This window comes from Odocoileus virginianus, chromosome 9 (assembly GCF_023699985.2).
Source record: "Odocoileus virginianus isolate 20LAN1187 ecotype Illinois chromosome 9, Ovbor_1.2, whole genome shotgun sequence".
NCBI lineage: Eukaryota > Metazoa > Chordata > Mammalia > Artiodactyla > Cervidae > Odocoileus > Odocoileus virginianus.
The window spans coordinates 57,414,107-57,436,207 of NC_069682.1; the positions used below are offsets into that span (position 1 = coordinate 57,414,107).

A 22,101-nucleotide genomic window follows, 5' to 3' on the forward strand; every position below is an offset into this window, starting at 1 on the left:
TAAGCTACAGTTATTTAGTTTGAATTTAGCAACACTGTTGTGTGTCCTTATATTTATTTTCAGTTACCTTCCATTTACAACAAGTGATACTGGTTTTCCATTTATAGTAGTGATAGAAAGTTTCTTTTAAAAAGAAACATGTGTTAAAAGTAGGTTTAATGCAAAACCATAACTCAATAATAGTACAGGTAGTGTATGGATATGGCAAAAACTGTGAAGTCAGATGACTGACATTTAGGACATGCTGGTGTGGAAAAAAGGCCATGACCTTTGGAGCCAGGTCGCCCTGGTTTCTGCTTGCTTTGCTGCTGATTATCTCAGTCTGCCATGTTGCTTCTCTCTCCCATCTCCAGGGTTTTTTACTCTTGTAAATTGGGTCAGAGCAGAGGCACCTCCTGTGGACCAGGCATCGTCATGCCTGTCCTCTGATCCTCACGCAACCCCAAGGAGCCGGGCATTCATGATAGTCCCATTTTGCAGAGGAAGAAATAGGCTCAGAGGGGTGAGGGAACTTGCATGGAGTCCCAGAGCTGGGAATGGTTGGACTGGGTTTCAATCCCTGGTGTGTCTGAACCTCTTTTTTGTTATTCCAGGCCACCTCCCTCGTTCAAATACAGCATTTGTTGTGGCTGTCTGCCCGGCTGCCTGGCAGTCTGATTAAAAGGACAAGTCATTGTGTACACTCATCATCACTACAACATTATTGACAATAGCCAAGAGGTGCAAGTCGCCCTCATGTCCATGGCCATGTCAATGGATAAAGAAAATATGGTATATACTACAATGGGATGTTATTTAGCCTTATAAAAGACAGAGATCTTGTCACATGCTACAATACGGATGAACCATGAGGTTGAATGGTGGTTTCCAGGGGCTGGGGAGACAGGGAGGTGGGGAGTTGCTGTTTGATAGGTATAGAGTTTCAGTTTGGCAAGATGAAAAAGTTCTAGAGATCTGTTGCAAAACACTGTGAATATCATTACTGAACTGTACACTTGAAACTGGTTGCGAGGGTACATTTTATAATATGTGGGGTTTTTTTGTTTTGTTTTGTTTTTTAACCACAGTTAAAATTTTCTTAAAAGTTAAAAAAAAAGCGCCACTGGTCAGAAGGCAATCTTTTTTTTTCCATTTTGGAAACTCTCAAGCATATGTAAAAATAGAATAGTATAATGAACCATGAACCCATTACCCAGCTCCAGCAGTTATCAGCACATGGCAGTTCTGGTTCACCTGTGACCTTTTTTCCACCCCACTGACCTCACCCCTGATTATTTTGGTTCCAGACAGCATGTTACTTTTATCTGAAAATGCTTTTGTGTGTATCTCATAAGGATAAGAACCTTCTTTAAAAAATACTGTTTTTACACCTAAAAAGTAATGGTAGTTCCTTAACATCATCTTATGTTCAGGGTTTGAAGTCTCTTGATGGTCTCATATATTTTTAATAATCAGCTTGTTCAAATCAAGATCCAGAAAAGGGTCCTACTCAAGGACCAGTTGTTGTATTTGGTTGATTAAATTTCTGACATCACAGTATAAATTTTAAGCAGAGAGACTATTTCTTTGCTGGATCAGTACATGGAACAAGAAGTTCCTGGCAGGCAGGCGCTTCCAGCTTCATAGCTTAGTGGTAGTTCAGAGCATTAGCCCTGAATGTCGGGGTCATATGGACGGTGGGTGCCCTGTGGGTGGGAGGATAAATGGTATAGCCAGGGGAGTGGGTAAGACCGTGCCCTCTGTCGAAAGGACATGCATAGCCTTTAAACCGCTAGCAGTAGCTTCTACTAAGAACCCCCACATATAGTTAAAGGTATATTCATTCATGGTCTATGCTCAGTCATATCTGACTCTTTGTGACGCTATGGACTGTAGCCCACCAGGCTCCTCTGTCCATGGAATTTTCCAGTCAAGAATACTGGAGTAATTCTTTTCCTCCTTCAGGGGATCTTCTAGACCCAGGGATCAAACCCTCATCTCTTGCATCTCCTTCATTGGCAGGCAGATTCTTTACCACTGAGCCACCTGGGAAGCCCAGTGTTCAGGACATTCACTGCAGCGTTGTTTGCACTGACCAAAAACTTTTGCAAAGACCAAAACTGTTGGAGTTTCCCTCAGTGGAGGACTAATCAAATACATTATCAGGCAACTGTACTGTGGTATCTAAGCAGCTACTTAAAAGGTGGGGACACGGGTGAGGGTTGGAGGAATGGGAGGTTTCTCCAAGATCTATAAAATAAGATAGAGAATGATGATATATACTTACTTACACCTCAATTTTAAAAGTAGGGAAACAATGTTTATATTAGTTAAGATATATTAAGCATGAATATATCATATATTAATGTTTGCATATGCTTCAAGTATCTCCCCAGGGGTAGGAGGAAGATTTATTTGTTCACTATATATACAACTTGAATTGTTTTAATCTCTGCATATATTGATACACATGTATATGCATGTGTATATGTATAGTAAGTTTAGAGTTTTTCAATAAGACAAACCTGGTTTTGAATCCTGACTGTACCGTTTAACTGCTGTGACCTTGAGCCAATAAATTTCTCTGAGCCTCCCATCCTTGTTTTTAAAATAAGGTTAATACCTATTCCTCTAAATGTGATTTTGAGGATTAGAAGAGGTATATATGTTAAGCACTTAATGTACTATGAGTCATGACTATTGAATACAAGGTAGCCCCAGACCCACATTGATTCTGAATTAGTGTCCCCTAGACTTGAATATATTTTTTATGAATGTACTTTATGAATGCTTTGGTTTCTTTGCCTCTTTTTTCTGCTGCTGCTGCTGCTGCTAAGCCACTTCAGTCGTATCCGACTCTGTGTGATCCGACTCTGTGTGATCCCATAGACGGCAGCCCACCAGGCTCCCCTGTCCCTGGGATTCTCCAGGCAAGAACACTGGAGTGGGTTGCCATTTCCTTCTCCAATGTGTGAAAGTGAAAAGTGAAAGTGAAGTCGCTCAGTCGTGTCCGACTCTTAGCGACCCCATGGACCGAAGCCTACCAGGCGCCTCCATCCATGGGATTTTCCAGGCAAGAGTACTGGAGTGGGGTGCCATTGCCTTCTCCGCTTTTCCCCGCTAGATAGTGCTTTCTTTGTTTGCCTGTTGGGGTCATCAAATGACGGAGCTCGTGGTGGCAATTTGAATTCAGGGCACGCATTTATGTGTTCATGTTTCTTGTCTGTGACCTTTCTAGGTTTCTTTCCAGATAAGTAGTCTGTCATCTTAAGACACGTAAGCTGAAACCAAGGTACTAGACCTTTTTCCCCCCAAAGAAAAAATATTTTTATTGCCATCTCCCTGCTTGATTGTAAGAAACAAAATACACCTACTTATCACAAAGGCCAAAGAAAGCAAAAACAGTAATTTGTAAGCTCACCCCCGGAGATCAATCTTACTTGCTTTTCTTGAGGGTTTATTATGCATCTTGGACTAGACTGAGCATTTAACATTTATTAGCTTACTTAATCCTTATAACAGTTCTTTATGGTAGGTGTTGTTATTAATCCCATTTTATAGAAGAAACTATGACAATATAACTTTCTCAAGATTTTATAGCTAAGTGGCAGAGCAGAATTTCAAACCCTGACCTGCTGAATATTCAAGTTCACGCTTGAATAGTGTGTCTTGTCTTTGCACAGTTTCCTTCACATCTGTCTCTGCACTTGTGCATGTACACATGTAGACATAAATTGTATCATAGTAACTGTCCTGTTTGGTAGCCTGCTTTTTTTCTCTCAACAAGATCTCATGAACATCTTTCCTTGTGTAAATACCTAGAGGTTTATTACCATTCTTAATGATTGCATAATTTCCCATTGTAGAGATATGTCATAATCTAACCAGTTCCTTATCAATGAGTGTTTAAGTGGTCAGAGATGCGACTGAGATAAACATAAAGGTGTATGTACATCTTGCACATGTATTCAGTTATTCACTGATGGTCTTAAAATAGTAGCAAGAAATGGAGTTGCTGTTTCAAGGGAGTATTACGTTTCAAGTATTGCATTTCAATGTTTTATATATATATATATATATATATATTTTTTTTTTTTTTGGCTGTACTGTGCGACTTGCAGGATCTTAGTTCCCCAACCAGGGTTTGAATCCATGCCCCCTGCAGTGGATGTGTGGGATCTTAACCATTGGACTGTCATGAAAATCCCTTCAGTTTTTTTATATTGATTGCTCAAATGCCCTTAAATAATTTGTGCCGGTTTGAAATGCTGTGGCTCTTATATGTACTGTAACAGATAGTTTCAAAGTGTTTAGACAGAGCTCTCAACTGTTTGGCTTACAGAAAAAGATTCCCTTATGTTTATAAACCATGCCCGTAATAACAGAATATATGTTATTAGTCTGTTATTTTGACATCTTTGTTCTGAATGCCTTTTATGGTTGAGGCTACACGACATGTAACATTGACATTAGAAGATTAACGACTCCATGGCTGTAGACCTCATAGAAGCGCTTTTATGACGCTTCCCCATGAAGTGAGAACAAGTAGCTTTACTCCTAGGGCCCTTGTTCATCAGTTAAAACATTGTATTATGTTATATTCGTGGTCGTCAGTGAAAGTGGATAGATGAAAGGGGGAAAATGAGTTTTAACATCTGGATATAGTTTAGTTAATTTCACAAAAATTTTCCATCTTTTTTTCTCCCCTAATTTGATTTTAAGACTGGGTGATATATTTACATGATTCAAGAGGTATAAAAGGATATACACTGTAAAGCCTTCCTTTGGCTCTTGGCCTTCAACTGCCCAGCTCTTTTCCCTACAGGCAACCAGTGTTGTTATCTGGCTCTTGCGTATTCCTCCAGATATATTTTATGTACATAGAGGCAGATAAAGAACTATTCTCCCAACACAGATTCCATGTCCTTTTAAAAGTTCTCCAGAGAGGGATATTATTTTTTCAATTGGAGATGAGTAATCTTGTTTTGAAAATTGTGTAATTCCCATTTTGATAACTGGCCGTCATGGGAACCAGAGACTCAGAGTTGAGCTTGCTCTCTTGATGTTGGTTCAGGGATTGGCAAACAAGCAGTCCTGATCCTTCAGAACAATTAGTAGCAGTTGTGAAAGAGTCTGTTGATGGTGATGAGGTGGATACAGAGTAGAAACAGCTGCTTCCCCTGAGAGGAAGCTGCACAGGGACTTGGTTTGGGCTGGTTAATAGGGAGTCACTTTTATCTTCTTGTCTGAGTGTTGTGGTCCTTTTCTGCTGGCCTCTGTGATCTATGGCTTGGGCTGCCTTTACACTCTGAGTCCTTGAACTCCAGGCCAGGCAGTTGGCAGGTGTTTACCTGATCTGATCTTAGAGAACACTGCGTTGGAACGCATTCATTAAAGGTGTATTAGTATGCACTGTGTACCCACACGGTACCCCTCCTTGCAGGGCTGTTCCTAATGAATTGCCAGACCTTTATTTTTTTCCCATTTAAAGATACCACATGCTTGTTAGAGAAAATTTGGAAAATATAGAAAGCTTGAGGGAGTAGGGAAAATCTCCTATATGCAGTCCCATCTCACAGAGTGGACCACTACTGCTGTTTTGATGTGTGTCTTATTTTTATGCAATTGTGATTGCTTGTATTTAATTTTGTAAACTGCTTTTTCATTTATGCTAAGCACATTCCATGTCATTACAGAGCCTTGATAAGTGTCGTTTAAAAAGATGGACTAGCATGACAAGGGCTTCCCAGGTGTTGCAGTGGTAAAGAATCCACCTACCATTGCAGGAGACACAGGAAATACAAAAGACACGGGTTTGATTCTTGGGTCAGGAAATCGCCCTGATGTAGGAAATTGCAACCTGCTCCAGTATTCTTGCCTGGAAAGCTCCATGGACAGAGGAGCGTGGCGGGCTACAGTCCACTGGGTCGCAAAGAGTCGGACACGACTGAGCGTGCATACATAAATTTGGTCATAGACAGAGATGCCTACAGGAGCCAGGCAGGAAGTGTAAGTGAGCAAAGCATGCTAGGTGTGAGACAGTAGGAAGTGTGGGTTGGGGAGGACTGGGTGGCTGGGCCCATCATCGGGTGGCTGAGCTGTCATTCAGTTCCCATTGCCTGTCAGTTCCCTTGGGGCCTGGGCCAGGGGCTGTCAGGATATTCCCATTCTTCCAGAGAAGCAGAAAACCTGTGGTTTTAATGTGAAATTGCTGTTGGTTTTTTGCTTTAGTTTAGTTTTGTTTATTTTTTTACAGAAATCTTAAACATTCAGAGAATAATATAGGAAGCAGAATTGACAGTTGTTAATGTTTTCTCTTATTTGCTTCAAGCCTCATAACCTGTTTCTATTTGTTTTTAAGAGAAATGATAATGTATTACAGATAAAGTTGAAAAATTCTTCACATTTCTTGTTCCCTTCTCTACATTTCACTCTGTCCAGGTTTAGCAGGCATTATCATAAATTACTGTATATCCTTCTATTCCATTTTTGGGAATATTTACATATACATAAATGCAAATCCATGAACACCGTATTGTTTTCTAATTTTTCAGTCATAATCATCATTTTCAGCTTGCTTTTTCACTCAGCCTGTTTGTTTTCTTTCTTTCTTTTTTTATTTTTTTTTTCTTTCTTTTTTTAAAAAAAAAAATTTATTTATTTGGCTGCGCCAGGTCTTAGTTGGCATGTGAGATCTTTATAGTTATAACATGTGGGATATAGTTTACTGACTACGGGTCAAACCTGTGCCCCCAGTGTTGGGAACACAGAGTTTTAGTTACTGGACCACGAGGAAAGTCTCAGCCTGTTTGTTTATTAATGTAAATATATGTAACTAATTCAGGTTGACAGACTTTTTCTATGAAAGATCAAGGATTTTAGGTTTTGTGGGCCACACTGTCTCTGCTACAGCTACTCAGCTCTGCTATTTTATAGCTAATGCAGCCATATATAATATGCAAGCAAAGGGATATGGCTGTGTTCCAATAAAACTTTATTTACAAAAACTGGCTGTGGGCTGGATTTGGCCTGGAGACTGTCATTTGCTGACTCCTGCTCCAATTTATTCCTTTTAAATACTGAATAGTATACTATCTGTAGCATGAATGTACCATCTTTTATTTTTCAGTTCCTCTATAAATGGATGATTAGGTTGTTTCCAGTTTTCTACTATTTTAGCAATGCTGCTGGAAGCATCCTTTTCTGTGTTTCCTTGTACGTATGTGCAAAGGTTTTTCACCAGGGCATATACAGATATAGAGGTAGAAATGCTGGGGGGGGTTGTTTTGTTTTGTTTTTTTAAACAACGGTTGGGCCAAATAAAAATGGCTTTAGGTAGAATGTGACCAGTTTGTGACCTCTGTTCTAGAATCTCTATAGGAAGCCACTGGTTACTGATAATCCAAATCCACACCTAGTTCTAGAATTTGTTGTGGACTCCTTGACAACACATGTGAGAATGGGTGAATCCAAACAAGAAAGATTCTGGAAGAGAGTGGTTGCCCTGAGAAATGTGCAACTGATTTCCTCAGCAGACAAGAGATGAAGTTGGACAAAGACTCAATCTTTCACATGTAGTAGCCATTCTAATGGTGGTTGTTAACAATGGGATGACAAGTTCAAGCAGAAGAGGTGTTCGGGATAAAGATGCTGAGCTGCTGACCTGTGGTTTCTCCTTTCCTGGCAATGCTGTGAGTTCCTTTAAAGATTTATCACTGTAATTAGACAGACCAGAAGAAGGAGGAGGAAGGTAATAAAGACTATCAGGGCATCCTTCCAAGAAAACCCTCTCCTTTGAGGAGGACCCACAGCAAGATTTTAAGCTCTGGTGGCAGGAAATTAAATTAGTCCATCTTCCTGAAGTAATATGTCAGTAATACATGACTAGTTCAGCCAAGCTCAGTGAGTTCAGAAAAGAAATGATGTTCTGTGTTCCAAGTCAAGGAGATTTAATTAAGTGGACTCAGACTTTGGGAATTCCTTCTTTTTAAAAGCTTTTCAAGGTTACTGTGGGTCATTATCATTCCTTTGTTTTTATTGTTTTGGAGAACTCAAAAATATACAGGGCTGTAACAGAAGCAGCTGAACATCAAGATCTGCATGAAAGCCTGCTGCAGGCTTTTTAGTTTTATTAGAGAGGCTTGGGGTCACATTGCTTTCATAGGTAAAACCTCTCCCTGGGTATGAAATGCAGAAGAATTGATCCTCTCCAGTGACCTGTTCCCCATCCACCTCTTCTGTTTCTTATTCCTTGGAGTCTCAGGTCTTGTCTAACTATCCCATGTACTACAGCAGAGACCTCCCCAAAGGAAGCTCTGGGGCCTGGGCTTCGGGCTTGGCACCCAGAGAGCTTTTGGCAGGCCTCTGTTGAAGTGGAGGGAGAGTCAGGCAAGGGGTCAGCCATAGCTGTAGCTTGGGGGCCATTCCCCTAGACAAGAAAAGGAGACGCAGCAACCTGGCCATTCTGATATCTGATTCTAAGTATCCGGCAAAATTCTAGTAGCTTCTAGAAGGTTATGAATGAAGGGCTGCCTTTTACATAGTTTTCTTTAAATGACTTGATATTTACTTTTAATTGAACATTCCCTGGAGAAGGAAATTGCAGCCCACTGCAGTTTTTTTGCCTGGAGAATCCCATGGACAGAGGAGCGTGGCAGGCTATTGTCCATGGGGTCGTAAGAGTTAGACACAACTTAGCGACTAAACCACAAACCACCACAGTTGAACACTGATTAGGTATTTGGATCTCAATTTGAACTGATTTTTTTTTTAAGGATGATAACTACGAATTGAACAGGAGAAACTATTAGTCTAGTGATATTTTTTTTCTTTTTTCTTTTTTTTTCATTTATTTTTATTAGTTGGAGGCTAATTACTTCACAATATTTCAGTGGGTTTTGTCATACATTGACATGAATCAGCCATGGAGTTACATGTATTCCCCATCCCGATCCCCCCTCCCACCTCCCTCTCCACCCGATTCCTCTGGGTCTTCCCAGTGCACCAGCCCTGAGCACTTGTCTCATGCATCCCACCTGGGCTGGTGATCTGTTTCACTATAGATAATATACATTCTGTTCTCTCGAAACATCCCACCCTCGCCTTCTCCCACAGAGTCCAAAAGTCTGTTCTGTACATCTGTGTCTCTTTTTCTGTTTTGCATATAGGGTTATCATTACCATCTTTCTAAATTCCATATATATGTGTTAGTATGCTGTAATGTTCTTTATCTTTCTGGCTTACTTCACTCTGTATAATGGGCTCCAGTTTCATCCATCTCATTAGAGCTGATTCAAATGAATTATTTTTAATGGCTGAGTAATATTCCATGGTGTAGTCTAGTGATATTTAATGCATAAAATTAGGCTTCCCTGGTGGCTCAGCAATAAGGGATCCACCTGCAGTGTTGGAGACTGCCTGCAATGCTCTAGACACGGGTTCAATTCCTGGGTCGGGAGGATCCCTGGAAGAAGGAAATGGCAACCCACTCCAGTTTTCTTGCCTGGAAAATCTCATGGACAGAAGAGCCTGGTGGGCTATATTCCATGGGGTCACCAGAGTCGAACACAACTTAATGACTAAACCACCACCATCACCACCAGTAATCTTCAAACCCTTTGACAAAGGTTTTGGATGCAGTTGTTTTAACTTTTTTTTCTTTTTTGGCCATGCTGTCGCATGTGAGCAAAAGTTCCCCCACCAAGGATTGAACCTGTACTGTCTGCAGTGAGTCTTAACCTCTGGACTGCCATGGAAGTCCCTATATTAGTTAATTTTAATCTGACTTTATTTTAGTTCACAAAGTATTTCCACGTTTATAAGTCACTGTTAGTCTGACAATCATCCAAAATGAAGGAGAATTATCCCTGTTTTACAGATCTTACAAAAACACTGATGCAGGGAGGCTAAGAGGTCTTGTGGTTATTCATTCTTAGAGAACATTATTTTATTACATATAACAATTAGAAGAATTATGAAAAGTAGCTTCTCATGTTTCCATGTGCTTACTTACCGACAGAACAATTTTTTATGAAAGATCAATGAAGGAACATAACAACTCTGTGTTTATTAATTGGCAGCATATATGCCTAGAATGACTCATCACGGCTATACATTTTTCCGCCTTTTGTTGGCAAGGTATAGGTCAGTCTCACAACTCAATGAATACTGTAATTCGTGTTATAAGTATCTATCAAAATTACAAATGCATATATCCTGTGATCCAGATAGATTTTTTTCCCCATACATGAAAGGATGTGGTCCTAGGTTTTTCATAGTAAAATATCAGAAACAGCTTAAGTGCTAGGGTAGTGGTTAAATAAATTACAGTGCCTCCATACAGAGGGATGTTTTACTGCTGTCATAAAGAATAGGGCAGCTCTGCATTTACTGAGGGGAACAAACTCCAAGATAGGTTGTTAAGTAAAAGCAAGCTGCAGGACACTGCGTATTGTGTATTACATACTATACTTGTGTAAAAAAAGAGAGGATAAGTGTGCATTAATACATATGAGCTTGCTATGCATAAACTTATTCAGGAAGATTAAAAATCTAATAATACTTGCCTTGTAAGCAGGGAAGTGGTTGGCTGAAGAACAGGTAAGGGAGAGGGACCTGTCAGCAAAGGACCTTTTGAATCAAGAATCATGTGAATTACCTGTTTATTTTTAATTTTAAAAATGTATATATTTTAAAATAATTTTTATTTTAAAAATAATTTTGCCTGTTTACTTATTTTTGGCTGTGCTGGGTCTTTGTTGTCGTGAGCACAGCCTTCTCATGGTGGTAGCATCTCTCGTTGTGGAGCACAGGCTCTAGGCTCATGGACTTCGTTAGTTGCAGCTCATAGGGCTCAGCAGTTGCGGCTTGCAGGCCCTAGAGCGTGGGCTCAGTAGTTGTGGCATATGGGCTTCGTTGCTCTATGGCATGTGGAATCTTCCCAGACCAGCGATCAAACCCATGTCCCCTGCATTGGCAGGCAGATTCTTATCCATTGCGCCACCAGGGAAGTCAGAATTATCTGTTTTTTTAAAAACCCTTGGTTTGAGGTTTTGGGGAGTTTAACGTCATCATGTGTATCTCTTTGCTCTAATTTGCTTGCTCCCTCCCCCTTCCCAAAGAACCCATTTAAACATCCTTTCTTCTGCTCCATGAGTTTTTAGCACCAAAGGAAGTTCTTTTTTGTTTTTACTTAAAAATTTCTTAACATCTATTTTCTTATTTGCACTCAAATTTTTAAAAATTTATTGACTGGATAAGTGCTTTCTTTGTAATGCATTACCCCACATCCTTGTTTATTTGAACACATTTTGCACAAGCCATAGTTGATTTTAGAATGGAAAAGTATTATCAGTACAAGATAGGAAATTCAAACAGTACTAATGAGTGTATAGGGAAAAGTTTTTTTTTTTCTTTCTCTAGACCTCTGAGTGTCCTCTGGGCCCATAGTTCCCCTCCCGAGGTTGCCACTGTTACCACTTTTACATGTATGCTTCTAATATTGTAGCATGCATATGTAAACTGTGCTATAGATAATATTCCTTGTCCAGGTTTTTTCACTTAACAGCATATCTTGGTTTAGGATTATGTTTAGATTAGCACATTTTTTTTAGCAACTGCACAGGATTCCACTGTATATATTAAATTTATTTCATCAGCCCCTCTTGATGGGAATTGGGTTTGTCCACAATCTATTGCTACCACAGATGATGCCACAACAGATATCCTTCTATCTGAAGGATAAATTCTTAGAAATACAACTGCTAGATCAGAGGGGCTTTGCATTTTAAATTTAGATAGATAGCTCCAAATGGCTCTATGCAGAGGTTATGGTAGTTCCACAGCATATAAGGTTACTTGGGCTTTTGTAAAGCTTCCAGCCACCTCAACCTGTAGTATAGGATAAAATATACGTTGAAGAGTAGACAAGCTAGTTAACATTGTTGGTGGAATAGTGTTTTTATTCTTCCCTCTTCAACTGGTGAAGATCTCATGAGGAAATAGCCATTTGTAGTAGTTATTAAGTATGGCTGTCAGACGGTTGGCTAGATGGAGGTGACCTGGGTGTGTAATCAGATACTGTCTGCTTACTTTTTTTTTTCCCCCCCTCCCCCTAGGACCCTAGCATCCTGAGATATTTTTGGATTCATAGCCCTTAAGAGTGACCTGGACAGAGGTCATCATGTCAAAGCTGAAAAGCTCAGAATCAGTCCGGGTGGTGGTTCGCTGTCGGCCCATGAATGGCAAGGAAAAGGCTGCTTCATATGACAAGGTGGTGGATGTGGACGTGAAGCTAGGGCAGGTGTCTGTCAAGAACCCCAAGGGAGTGGCCCATGAAATGCCCAAGACCTTCACTTTTGATGCTGTCTATGACTGGAACGCCAAACAGTTTGAACTCTATGATGAGACCTTCCGACCACTGGTGGACTCTGTCCTTCAGGGTTTCAATGGGACAATTTTTGCCTATGGACAGACAGGGACTGGGAAAACCTACACGATGGAAGGAGTCCGGGGTGACCCTGAAAAAAGAGGGGTCATCCCTAACTCGTTTGATCACATCTTCACCCATATCTCTCGATCCCAGAATCAACAGTACTTGGTCAGGGCTTCTTACTTGGAGATCTACCAGGAGGAGATCCGAGACCTGCTCTCCAAGGATCAGACCAAAAGGCTCGAGCTCAAGGAGAGGCCTGACACCGGGGTGTACGTGAAAGACCTGTCTTCCTTCGTTACCAAGAGCGTGAAGGAAATAGAGCATGTGATGAACGTGGGGAACCAGAACCGTTCTGTTGGGGCCACCAACATGAATGAGCACAGTTCCCGTTCACATGCAATTTTTGTCATCACCATTGAATGCAGTGAGGTGGGCCTCGACGGTGAAAACCACATCCGGGTTGGGAAACTGAACCTTGTAGATCTTGCTGGCAGTGAACGGCAGGCCAAGACCGGTGCGCAAGGGGAAAGACTGAAGGAAGCAACCAAGATCAACCTGTCCCTTTCGGCCTTGGGTAATGTCATTTCTGCCCTGGTGGATGGAAAAAGCACTCATATTCCATATCGGGACTCCAAGCTTACCAGGCTCCTCCAGGATTCTCTTGGTGGTAATGCTAAAACTGTGATGGTGGCCAACGTGGGACCTGCCTCTTACAATGTAGAAGAGACCCTAACCACTCTAAGATATGCCAACCGTGCCAAAAACATTAAGAACAAGCCAAGGGTCAACGAGGACCCTAAGGACGCCCTTCTTCGAGAATTCCAGGAAGAGATTGCTCGGCTCAAGGCCCAGTTAGAGAAACGGTCCATTGGCAGAAGGAAGAGGCGAGAGAAGCGGAGGGGGGCTGGGGGTGGGGAAGAGGAGGAGGAGGAGGGAGAAGAGGGGGAGGAGGAAGGGGATGACAAGGATGATTATTGGCGGGAACAGCAAGAGAAACTGGAGATCGAGAAGCGGGCCATTGTTGAGGACCACAGCTTGGTTGCAGAGGAAAAGAAGAGGCTGCTGAAGGAGAAGGAGAAAAAGATGGAGGATCTGCGGCGGGAGAAGGATGCTGCTGAGGTGCTCGGGGCCAAAATCAAGGTACTGTACCCTGCCTTAGGCCCTTTCTTTTTTCTTTCTAATTTTCTTGTTTTATCAAAAAAAATGATATGAGGAATGATGTTGATATTCAGTGCCCAGGGGCTTCCCTAGTTAGTAGCTCAGCTGGTAAAGAATCTGCCTGCAATATAGGAGATCCTGGGTTGATTCCTGGATCAAGAAGATCCCCTGGAGAAGGGATAGGCCACCCACTCCAGTATTCATGGGTTTACCTGGTGGCTCAGATGGTAAAGAATCCACCTGCAATGCAGGAGACCTGGGTTCAATCCTTGGGTTGGGAAGATCCCCTGGAGGAGGGCATGGCAACCCATTCCAGTATTCTTGCCTGGAGAATCTTTGACAATAATATCCATGTACCCCCCTCCCTCCCCCAGTATAAGAAACAGAATAGCATCTGTATCTTTACAAGCTGTTTGTGCCCCTACCTCCCCAGAGGTAACTGTTACCTTGGATTTGGTATTCTTTCTTTGCTTTTCTTTATAGTTTACCCAAATGTGTATATATGTGTATATATATCTCTACATGAGAGATCATTTTGTGCATGCTCAGTCGCTTCAGTCATGTCTGACTCTGTGTGACCCTATGGACTGTAGCCCACCCAACTTCTCTGTCCATGGGATTCTTCAGGCAGGAATACTGGAGTGGGTTGCTGTGCCTTCCTCCAGGGGATCTTCCTGGCCCAGGGATTGAACCCAGATCTCCTGCATCTCCTGAATTGCAGGCAGATTCTTACTCACTAAGCCACCTGGGAAGCCCCCAAAGATCTTTTTACGAGACCAGTGCTCTAACCCCTGAGCTACAGAGCCCCCCAAAGATCTTTTTAGTTTCACATAATTTTTAACTTTCGTATCAATTGAGTCCCACTGCTGTGATCTACTTTTATTTGCTAAATGTTATGTTAATGAAATTTATCCATTTTGATGCTTAGAACAGTGATTTATTCTTACTGCCCTGAGATTTCCATGGCATGCCATTCTCTTGATAGTGTGGGTTGTTTTAGTTTTCTTGCCCTGAATTCCTTGTCCTTGACTTGAGGAGAACTTGTGTGAGTGAAAGTTTCTTGCTTGATATCATCAGGTCTTAGGGTGTGTATAGCTTCAACTTCACCAGACAACAACACGTAGCTTTCTCACATGGTCATGTGTGTGGATGCTTCTACCAGGGGGGTGTGAGTCCTGGTTGTTCCCCCTCCTTACCAACACTTGTGATTAGCAGACTTGAATTTTTGTCTGTCTGGTAGGTAAACAATGTTGTCTGCTTGTGATTTTCATATGCAGGGTGCCTGATTAAGCAAAATCACCCCTGGGTGCTCCCTTGCAGTCAGGCCCTATGTGCCAGTGGCTGAGTAGAATTCTAGAGTGTGGAGGTGCCTGTGTGTTGCCTGTTCTTTCTGGCACCAATTCCTTCGGGTGCCTGGATGCTGGGCCGCCAAAGGGCTTTCCTAGCAGAGGAGAGCACAGCACTGGCTATGGAAAACCGAGGATGACCACTGCTTGACAACATGCCAGAATTTCCTTGAAGCATTGGGTTCTGTCTTGTTGTGTTTATGCAAACTTTGATTTCTACTCTAAAACGTGTCTGTGTTTATTAATTTTTTAAAAAATGACAAAATGATCTCTTTCCTGCCTCCCCTTCCCCCACTGTGTGAAGCTGCACTTTATCTGTGGCATCATAGTAGCTCGTTCAGAGAGCTGGGTCCTGTTTGATTTCAGAGGTAGGGATCCTTTGTAGGACTCTCAAGACCTGATGTGAAAATGGAGTCACATACAACACAATTAGGAAGTAACTGTGTTCTGGGGAGGGGCTTACTATGGGGTTCTGTTATGTCACTTGACCCTTCCTGACTCCTGCCCTGTGTAACTGGGTATGCTTGTGTTTGATCTGCATGTGGTATTTTTAAAGATCACAGCTTTTATTCAAGCCCAGGAGCACCTAGACTCTATAAACAACCTGGGGTAGTTGGGCAACTCTCAGAAGCCGAATGTGGCCAGACTCAGATCACCTCCAGGTCACTGGACCTCTTTACATGTTTTATTTATGGGAGAATGACATGACATCTGTCTTTCTCAGTCCCTGAATGATATACAGTCCTAGGACAAAAAAATTTTAGAGCTGGAAGGGAGTGTGTTGGGGATGGTGATTAGTAATCAGTCCAGTCTTTTCGTTTTGAAAGAAGAGGAATGTCTCAGGGGTTGAAACATGACAGCCAGGGTAGAAGTTTCTTTAAAGCAAGGTTGCGGAGTTTTCGGAGTCCATGCTTCTCAGGTGCAAATCATTCCCCTGGCTTCAGCCCTCATCTAAATGCTGAAGGTTTTCAGTCTGTATGGTTAGCCCAGAGCTGTCTCCTAACATCCCAGCTGATAGCCTCTGCCTGCTGGCTATTTCCTTGGAGATGCCCAGGGCCATGCAGAGCCTGCTTCAGCCTGCCTTTCCTCAGTCTAGCCAGACTCCTAGGAGTTGTCATTGTCAGCTGCCACTCACTCTCCCTCAGTCTCTGAATCCTGCCTCTCTTGGACCCATCCACTTTGCTCTCCCAACCTCTCCTGCCCCAGCTCAGGCCTGGAACCTTAAAACAGCCTCCTGTCTGCTCTCACTCCACCCAGCCTGCCCTTTTCCAGTTATTCTTCCTGTTGCAGGGGAGTTTTGTTTCTAAAACACAGATCTGGTTATGTATCCTAATGCTCAAAGGACACGTCAGTGGTTCCTGCAGTTCTCAGGGTCAAGCTTAGTCTCCCTTAACAAGGCTTGGAGGTTTTTGAACTACCCCCTGATTGCTTTGCCAATTTCATGTATCACCACTCTCTACCCTACCCTCTGAAAACAACTTTTTTTTCTTAGCTGTTTCCTATTTTCACTTTAGCACTCTTGTAGCTGTCCCTTGAGACAGGAAGCTTTTTCCCTGACTGCCTTCGGGAAAAGCCTGAATTCCCCCCTTCCCCTGTGCTTCTCCCTGTGTTACCCTGTCTTTTCCTCATGCTAAGATCTGACTCCTTCTGATAAGAACTTGCTTACTTGTGGCCCTCCATGGACTCTCAGCTTTTGACTCATAGTCATAGTGGCATCCCCAGTTCCTAGCATGTAGGAGGTGCTTAATAGGTTCTAACTGGGGTCAGTACTTCATACAAACAAACCAACAATTTTCTTTAAAAAATAAAGCTGAAATTCACATATGTCTAGGGAAGCTGCGTCTTCAGTATTTCCATTATAAAGCCCTAGTGAAGCCGCCAAAGCTCCACCCCAGTGATGGGAAAGGCCCAGCTGAGCACAGTATATTTTCTCCAAGAATTTACCTGCTTTGGCTTGGTCTGGAGCTCTTTGTCTTTCATAGGCTTCCCTGTGAGGCGCTATGTTCTGAGCGAGACCACTCACGACATGGATTCTGCTCTTTTCTCATAAAGGCCATGGAGAGTAAGCTGCTTGTTGGAGGAAAAAATATAGTAGATCATACAAATGAACAGCAGAAAATCCTGGAGCAGAAACGGCAAGAAATTGCAGAACAGGTAACTTGTCATTCCTTTTTGGAGAGAATGGAGTGGGGTGGGGTGCGTTAATGCTACAGAGCAGATATCTTTTCTATTAGACTCTTCAAAGGTGATGGAAAGGACATGTGTCAGCCCCTTCTTGGTGGGAGACTCATCTAGCGCACCCAGCCCCATATTCTTGAATAGACATTGTCTGTAGGCACACTGATCAGTTTTGTGACATTGCTCAGAAACGTCGAGAAAGAGAAATCCAGCAGCAGATGGAAAGCCGAGACGAGGAGACCTTGGAACTGAAGGAGACATACAGCTCATTGCAGCAAGAGGTGGACATCAAGACCAAGAAACTCAAAAAGGTAGGAAAGGAGTGAGGCAGGCAGAGGCTCCCTGAGGCGTGGGACAGAGAGTGAACTCTATTGTCTAGAGGGCCGCCCGCTTAGCTGCCTCTCCTGTTGTTTCCAGCTCTTCTCTAAGCTTCAGGCAGTCAAGGCAGAGATCCATGACCTCCAAGAAGAGCATATCAAGGAGCGACAGGAGCTGGAGCAGACCCAGAATGAGCTTACCAGGGAGCTGAAACTCAAGTAAGTCCCGGACCTTCCAGGGCGTCCCAGCCATTTGCTGCATTGTTGTTTGTTAAACCCGTCAGAAGACAGGGCCCCTGCCTACACTCTCCATCTCTCGCCACCTTGTCTGTCTTCTGTTTATTTCTAAGAAAGTTATTTTCTGTCTCTGCATCCCATCTGTTAACTGCATATCTTCACCAGATGATCTCCAAGTTCCTCCCACTCTGCCTTCCTGAAGCCATTATCTATTGATGAAAGGGAATCTTTTATTAATTAGAATTTTCTGAATGGTATAAGGAACACCCAGATATCCATTGCCCAGCGGTGGTGGTGGTTTAATCACTAAGTCATGTCTGACTCTTGTGATCCCATGGACTGTAGCCTGCAAGGCTTCTCTGTCCATGGGATTTCCCAGGCAGGAAGGCAGGACCACTGGAGTGGGTTGCCATTTCTTTCTCCAGGGGATCTTCCTGACCCAGGGGTCGAACCCAAGTTTCCTGCATTGCAGGCGAATTCTTAACTGCTGAGCTACCAGGAAAGCCCAAGATGCCATGATAAACAGTCTTTTGTCCTCTATCTTTCATAGTTTGCTTGCTTTTGGTTTTTTTGTTTGTGTTTTTTTAGGGGGGTGGGCTGCACCATGTAGCATGCAGAATCTTATTTCCCCCACCAGGGATTGAACCCATGCCCCCTTCAGTGAAAGCACAGAACTTAACCCTCATAAAAATATTTTAAAGCAAAACTTACATCATGTTACCTCATTCCTACATACTTACATATGTACCACAGTGTTGTTTTTGTTTTTTTTTTAAGAAAATCTTTATTGAGATATAATTCACATACCATACAATTCACCTATTTAAAGTATACAAGATACAAGTCAATTTTTTTTTTTGGCTGCACAGCTTGGGGAATCTGTTCCCTCACCGAGGATTGAACCTGGGCCACAGCAGTGAAAGCCTGGAATCCTAACCATTAGGTGATCAGGGAACTCCCCTACAAGTCATGTAAATATGTATACTTATGTTTACTTGACTGTAAAATCAATACTACAGTCTAATTTTAGAACATTTGTGTGTGCCTTCACCCAAAGAAAATGTGTACCAATTGTCGGTCACTCCTTATTTTCTCCTCCCCCAGCCTTATAAGTAACTGATCTACTTTCTGACTCTGTAAACTAACCTATTCTGGACCTTTCATATACATGGAATTATATAGTATGTGGTCTTTTGTGACTGTTTTCTTTCAATTAACATGTTTTCAGGAGTTATCCGCGTTGCAGCATGTTAGCTCTTCATTTTTTAGAGCTGAACCATATTATATGAATATTCCACATTTTATTTATCCATTAATCAGTTGATGGACATTTGGGTTGTTTCTACTTTTCAGCTATAGTTAATAATGCTGCTATGAACATTTGTGTCCAGGTTTAATTGTGGACTTAACATTTTTAGTTCTCTTAGGTTATCCAAGAGTCTTACGGATTGAGGTCTTACATTTAGTCTGTGATCCATTTTGAGTTAATTTCTTATGTGGTCTGAAGTATGATTCCAAATACATTCTTTTGCATGTGGATATTCAGTTGTCCCAGCACCTTTTGTTGAAAAGTGTCTTCTCTCTTTGTCTTTGCATCCTTGTTGAAAATCTTGACCATAATTGTAAAGGTTTATTTCTGTACCCTCAGTACTATTCTGTTGAACTATATGTCTATCATTATGCCAGTACAACACTGTCCTATTTACTGTAGTTTTGGAGTAAGTTTTGAAATGAGAAAATATGAGTGCTCCAATATTTTGTTCTTTTTCAAGATTCTTTTGGCTATTCAGGGTCTTGTGCATTTCCATATAAATTTTAAGATCAGCTTCTCAATTTCTGCAAAAAAAAAAAAGCAGTTGAGATTTTGATTGGAATTGTGTTGACTCTATAGATCAATTTGGAGAGTCTTAACAGTATTAAGTATGCTGACCCATGAACATGGGATGTCTTTCCATTTATTTAAATCTTCTTTAATTTCTATCATAAATGTTTGTATTTTTCATTGCATAGTCCTTGCACTTCTTTTGTTAAATTTATACCTAAGTATTTTATTTTTTTGATGTCATCATATAAGGAATTGTTTTCTTAATTTTATTTTCAGAATGTTTATTCTAAAGCTACTGTGTCAAAATTAAAATTGATTTTTGTGGATGTAATGATATATTTTCACCTAACAAAATTAACATTGTTTCTTAGTATTCTCTCATACCCTACCCATATTTGGATTTTCTTGATTTATTTATATTAAGATCTACATAAGGACTATATATTGCATTTAGTTATTATGTCTGTTAAGCTTATTTTAATCTGGAGCAACCCCTTTCCTTTTTAGAAACTTGTTTTCATAGTTGTCTTGTTGAAAAGGCTGGGGCAGTTAGCCTAGAGAAATATACCACGTTCTGGATTTGTCAGTTTGCTGCTTCTTCATGGTGTCATTTAGCTTGCGTCCCTATCTTCCTTATTTTCCTGTAACTGAAGGTGAACTCTGAAGGACTGGTTCTTAACCTTGATTACACACATAAATCATTGGGGGAGTTTTTAAAAATAGTGACACTTGGGTCCTACCCAAGAGATTCTGATTTCACTCGTCTAGGTAGTGGTCCTTAAATTTTCAGCAGGTACCAGTTCATCTGAAGGGCTTGTTAAACGTGGATCTCTGGGCCCCACATCCAGGGAATCTGATTCAGCACATCTGGGGTGGGGCCTGAACATTTGCATTCACAAGTACCAGCTGTTGTTTTTCCTGGTTTATGAGCACACTTTGAGAATCACTGATCACAAGGGCTGACTAAGATATTGTAAGTGATACTGATGTGCAGTCTGGCTTGAGAACCACTGAGCTTAATGATTTCAGCCAACAGTGATCTTTGTGTAAGTCCATTATTTCATTAGGGGTTTTGCAAATTAAAATTTTTTTTTTTAAATATCAACTCTTTCACTTCATTTGCTCAAAGTTTTCTTTAAAGAGGAACTTTTCATTGAGAAATGGCAGTCCACTCCAGTATTCTTGCCTGGGAAATCCTGTGGACAGAGGAGCCTGGTGGGCTACAGTTCATGGGGTCGCAAAGAATCAGACACAACTTAGCAACTAAACACAACTGCAGCAACAAAGACCCAGTGCAGCCAAAAATAAATAAATAGAATAATAAAAAAAGAACTTTTCAAAGAGATTCTTTTAATGATTAAGTTGTAAATTTGGAAAGGAGCCCTTAAAATTAAATATATGTGTTAGTTCTCTTGCTAGGCATGTACACCTAGAAAAGGTCAGAACAAAATATGTCAAAGTATCTATCTCTGAGTACTGAAATTGTGTGTAATTGTATGTCTCACGTTTTCTTTTCTTTAAAAAAAATTTTATTTTGGCCCTGCATAGAATGTAGGTTCTTAGTTCCCTGACCAGTGATCGAACCTGCACCCCCTGCATTGGGAGGTCAGAGTGTTAACCACTTCACCACTAGGAAAGTCTCACATTTTCTAATGTATAAATAAGATCTTTAAAATCAGAAAAAAAAGAAACTGAAATATATGAAAAATCATTTCTTATATAGTCAAAGAGAAAATGTCATCTCTTCAAATTATTTTTTTTTAAGGAAGTCATTTTCATTGTTCTGTCTCTTATTCATATCTACTGAATAAACAGCAAGCCAGCCTGTTTCTCATAGTCCCCTCGACCTCTGTGGAGTTTGTTCTGTGTGTCTCCCACGTTCACCCCCTGTTGGCATTGTTCTGTCCTGAGGCCTGGAAGGAGTACGCTCAGAGAGGGGCAGGAAATAGTCATCACCATGGAGAGACACAGCTCAGCGGGCTCCAGTTTCATTGTCTGCCGTGTTCCCTGGGTGCGTCTCAGGCAGAGACTCTTCTCAGGAATGGTCTTCATTCGCAGGGGTCTAAGGGGCTGAAATTCATCTTGTTCTCCTCTTTGTTCTGATGATTAGAATGTGGAGTTTTCCACCTTGGGCAACAGTCCGTAGGACTGGAGGAAGGCATTTGAAATTGTAATCTGTTTTCAGCATTTTGGAAATTAAGGAGCAGGTTTAGCAGTTCCAGTGGCCCTCCCCCAAGTACTTAGCACAAGTTCACTGCAGCATAGCCCAGGCATTGCCTTCCTCTTTATTTTTAAAAATTATTTATTTGCCTCAAAAACTGGGATCTTAGTTCCCCGACATCAAATCCAGGCACCTTGCATTGGAAGTGTGGAGTCTTAGCCACTGGACCACCAGGGAAGTCCCTCCCTTCCTCTTTAATCCTTCCACCTCCTCAAGCTGCTACTCCTTGGGGATAAGTGACCTTTCCATATGCCTTCGATAGCTGCTACTAAGTCACTCTAGTCGTGTCTGACTCTGTGCAACCCCATAAGATGGCAGCCCACCAGGCTTCCCTGTCCCTGGAGTTCTCAGGCAAGAACTCTGGCGTGGGTTGCCGTTTCCTTCTCCAATGCATGAAAGTGAAAAGT

General features: G+C 41.6%; 1 protein-coding gene across 10 annotated transcripts in view; it reads left to right on the forward strand.

Annotated features, from left to right (window-relative positions):
- KIF3B (kinesin family member 3B) overlaps positions 1–22,101 on the forward strand; it is a 36,803-nt gene that overhangs the window by 9,049 nt on the left and 5,653 nt on the right. For 6 of the 10 annotated variants that reach the window (XR_011489601.1, XM_020916075.2, XM_020916074.2 and 3 more), the window contains 4 exons: positions 12,096–13,552; positions 16,969–17,070; positions 17,283–17,405; positions 17,512–17,630. Coding sequence is in view for 9 of the 10 variants with exons in the window: in XM_020916075.2 (XP_020771734.1) it covers positions 12,161–13,552; positions 16,969–17,070; positions 17,283–17,405; positions 17,512–17,630 (1,736 nt within the window). In the remaining variant the exon portion in view is untranslated. Of the gene's footprint in view, positions 1–593; positions 772–2,001; positions 2,183–7,348; positions 7,671–12,095; positions 13,553–16,968; positions 17,071–17,282; positions 17,406–17,511; positions 17,631–22,101 lie in introns of all 10 variants that reach the window. The other 4 variants (XM_070472510.1, XM_020916077.2, XM_070472508.1 and 1 more) reach the window with 4 other exon arrangements.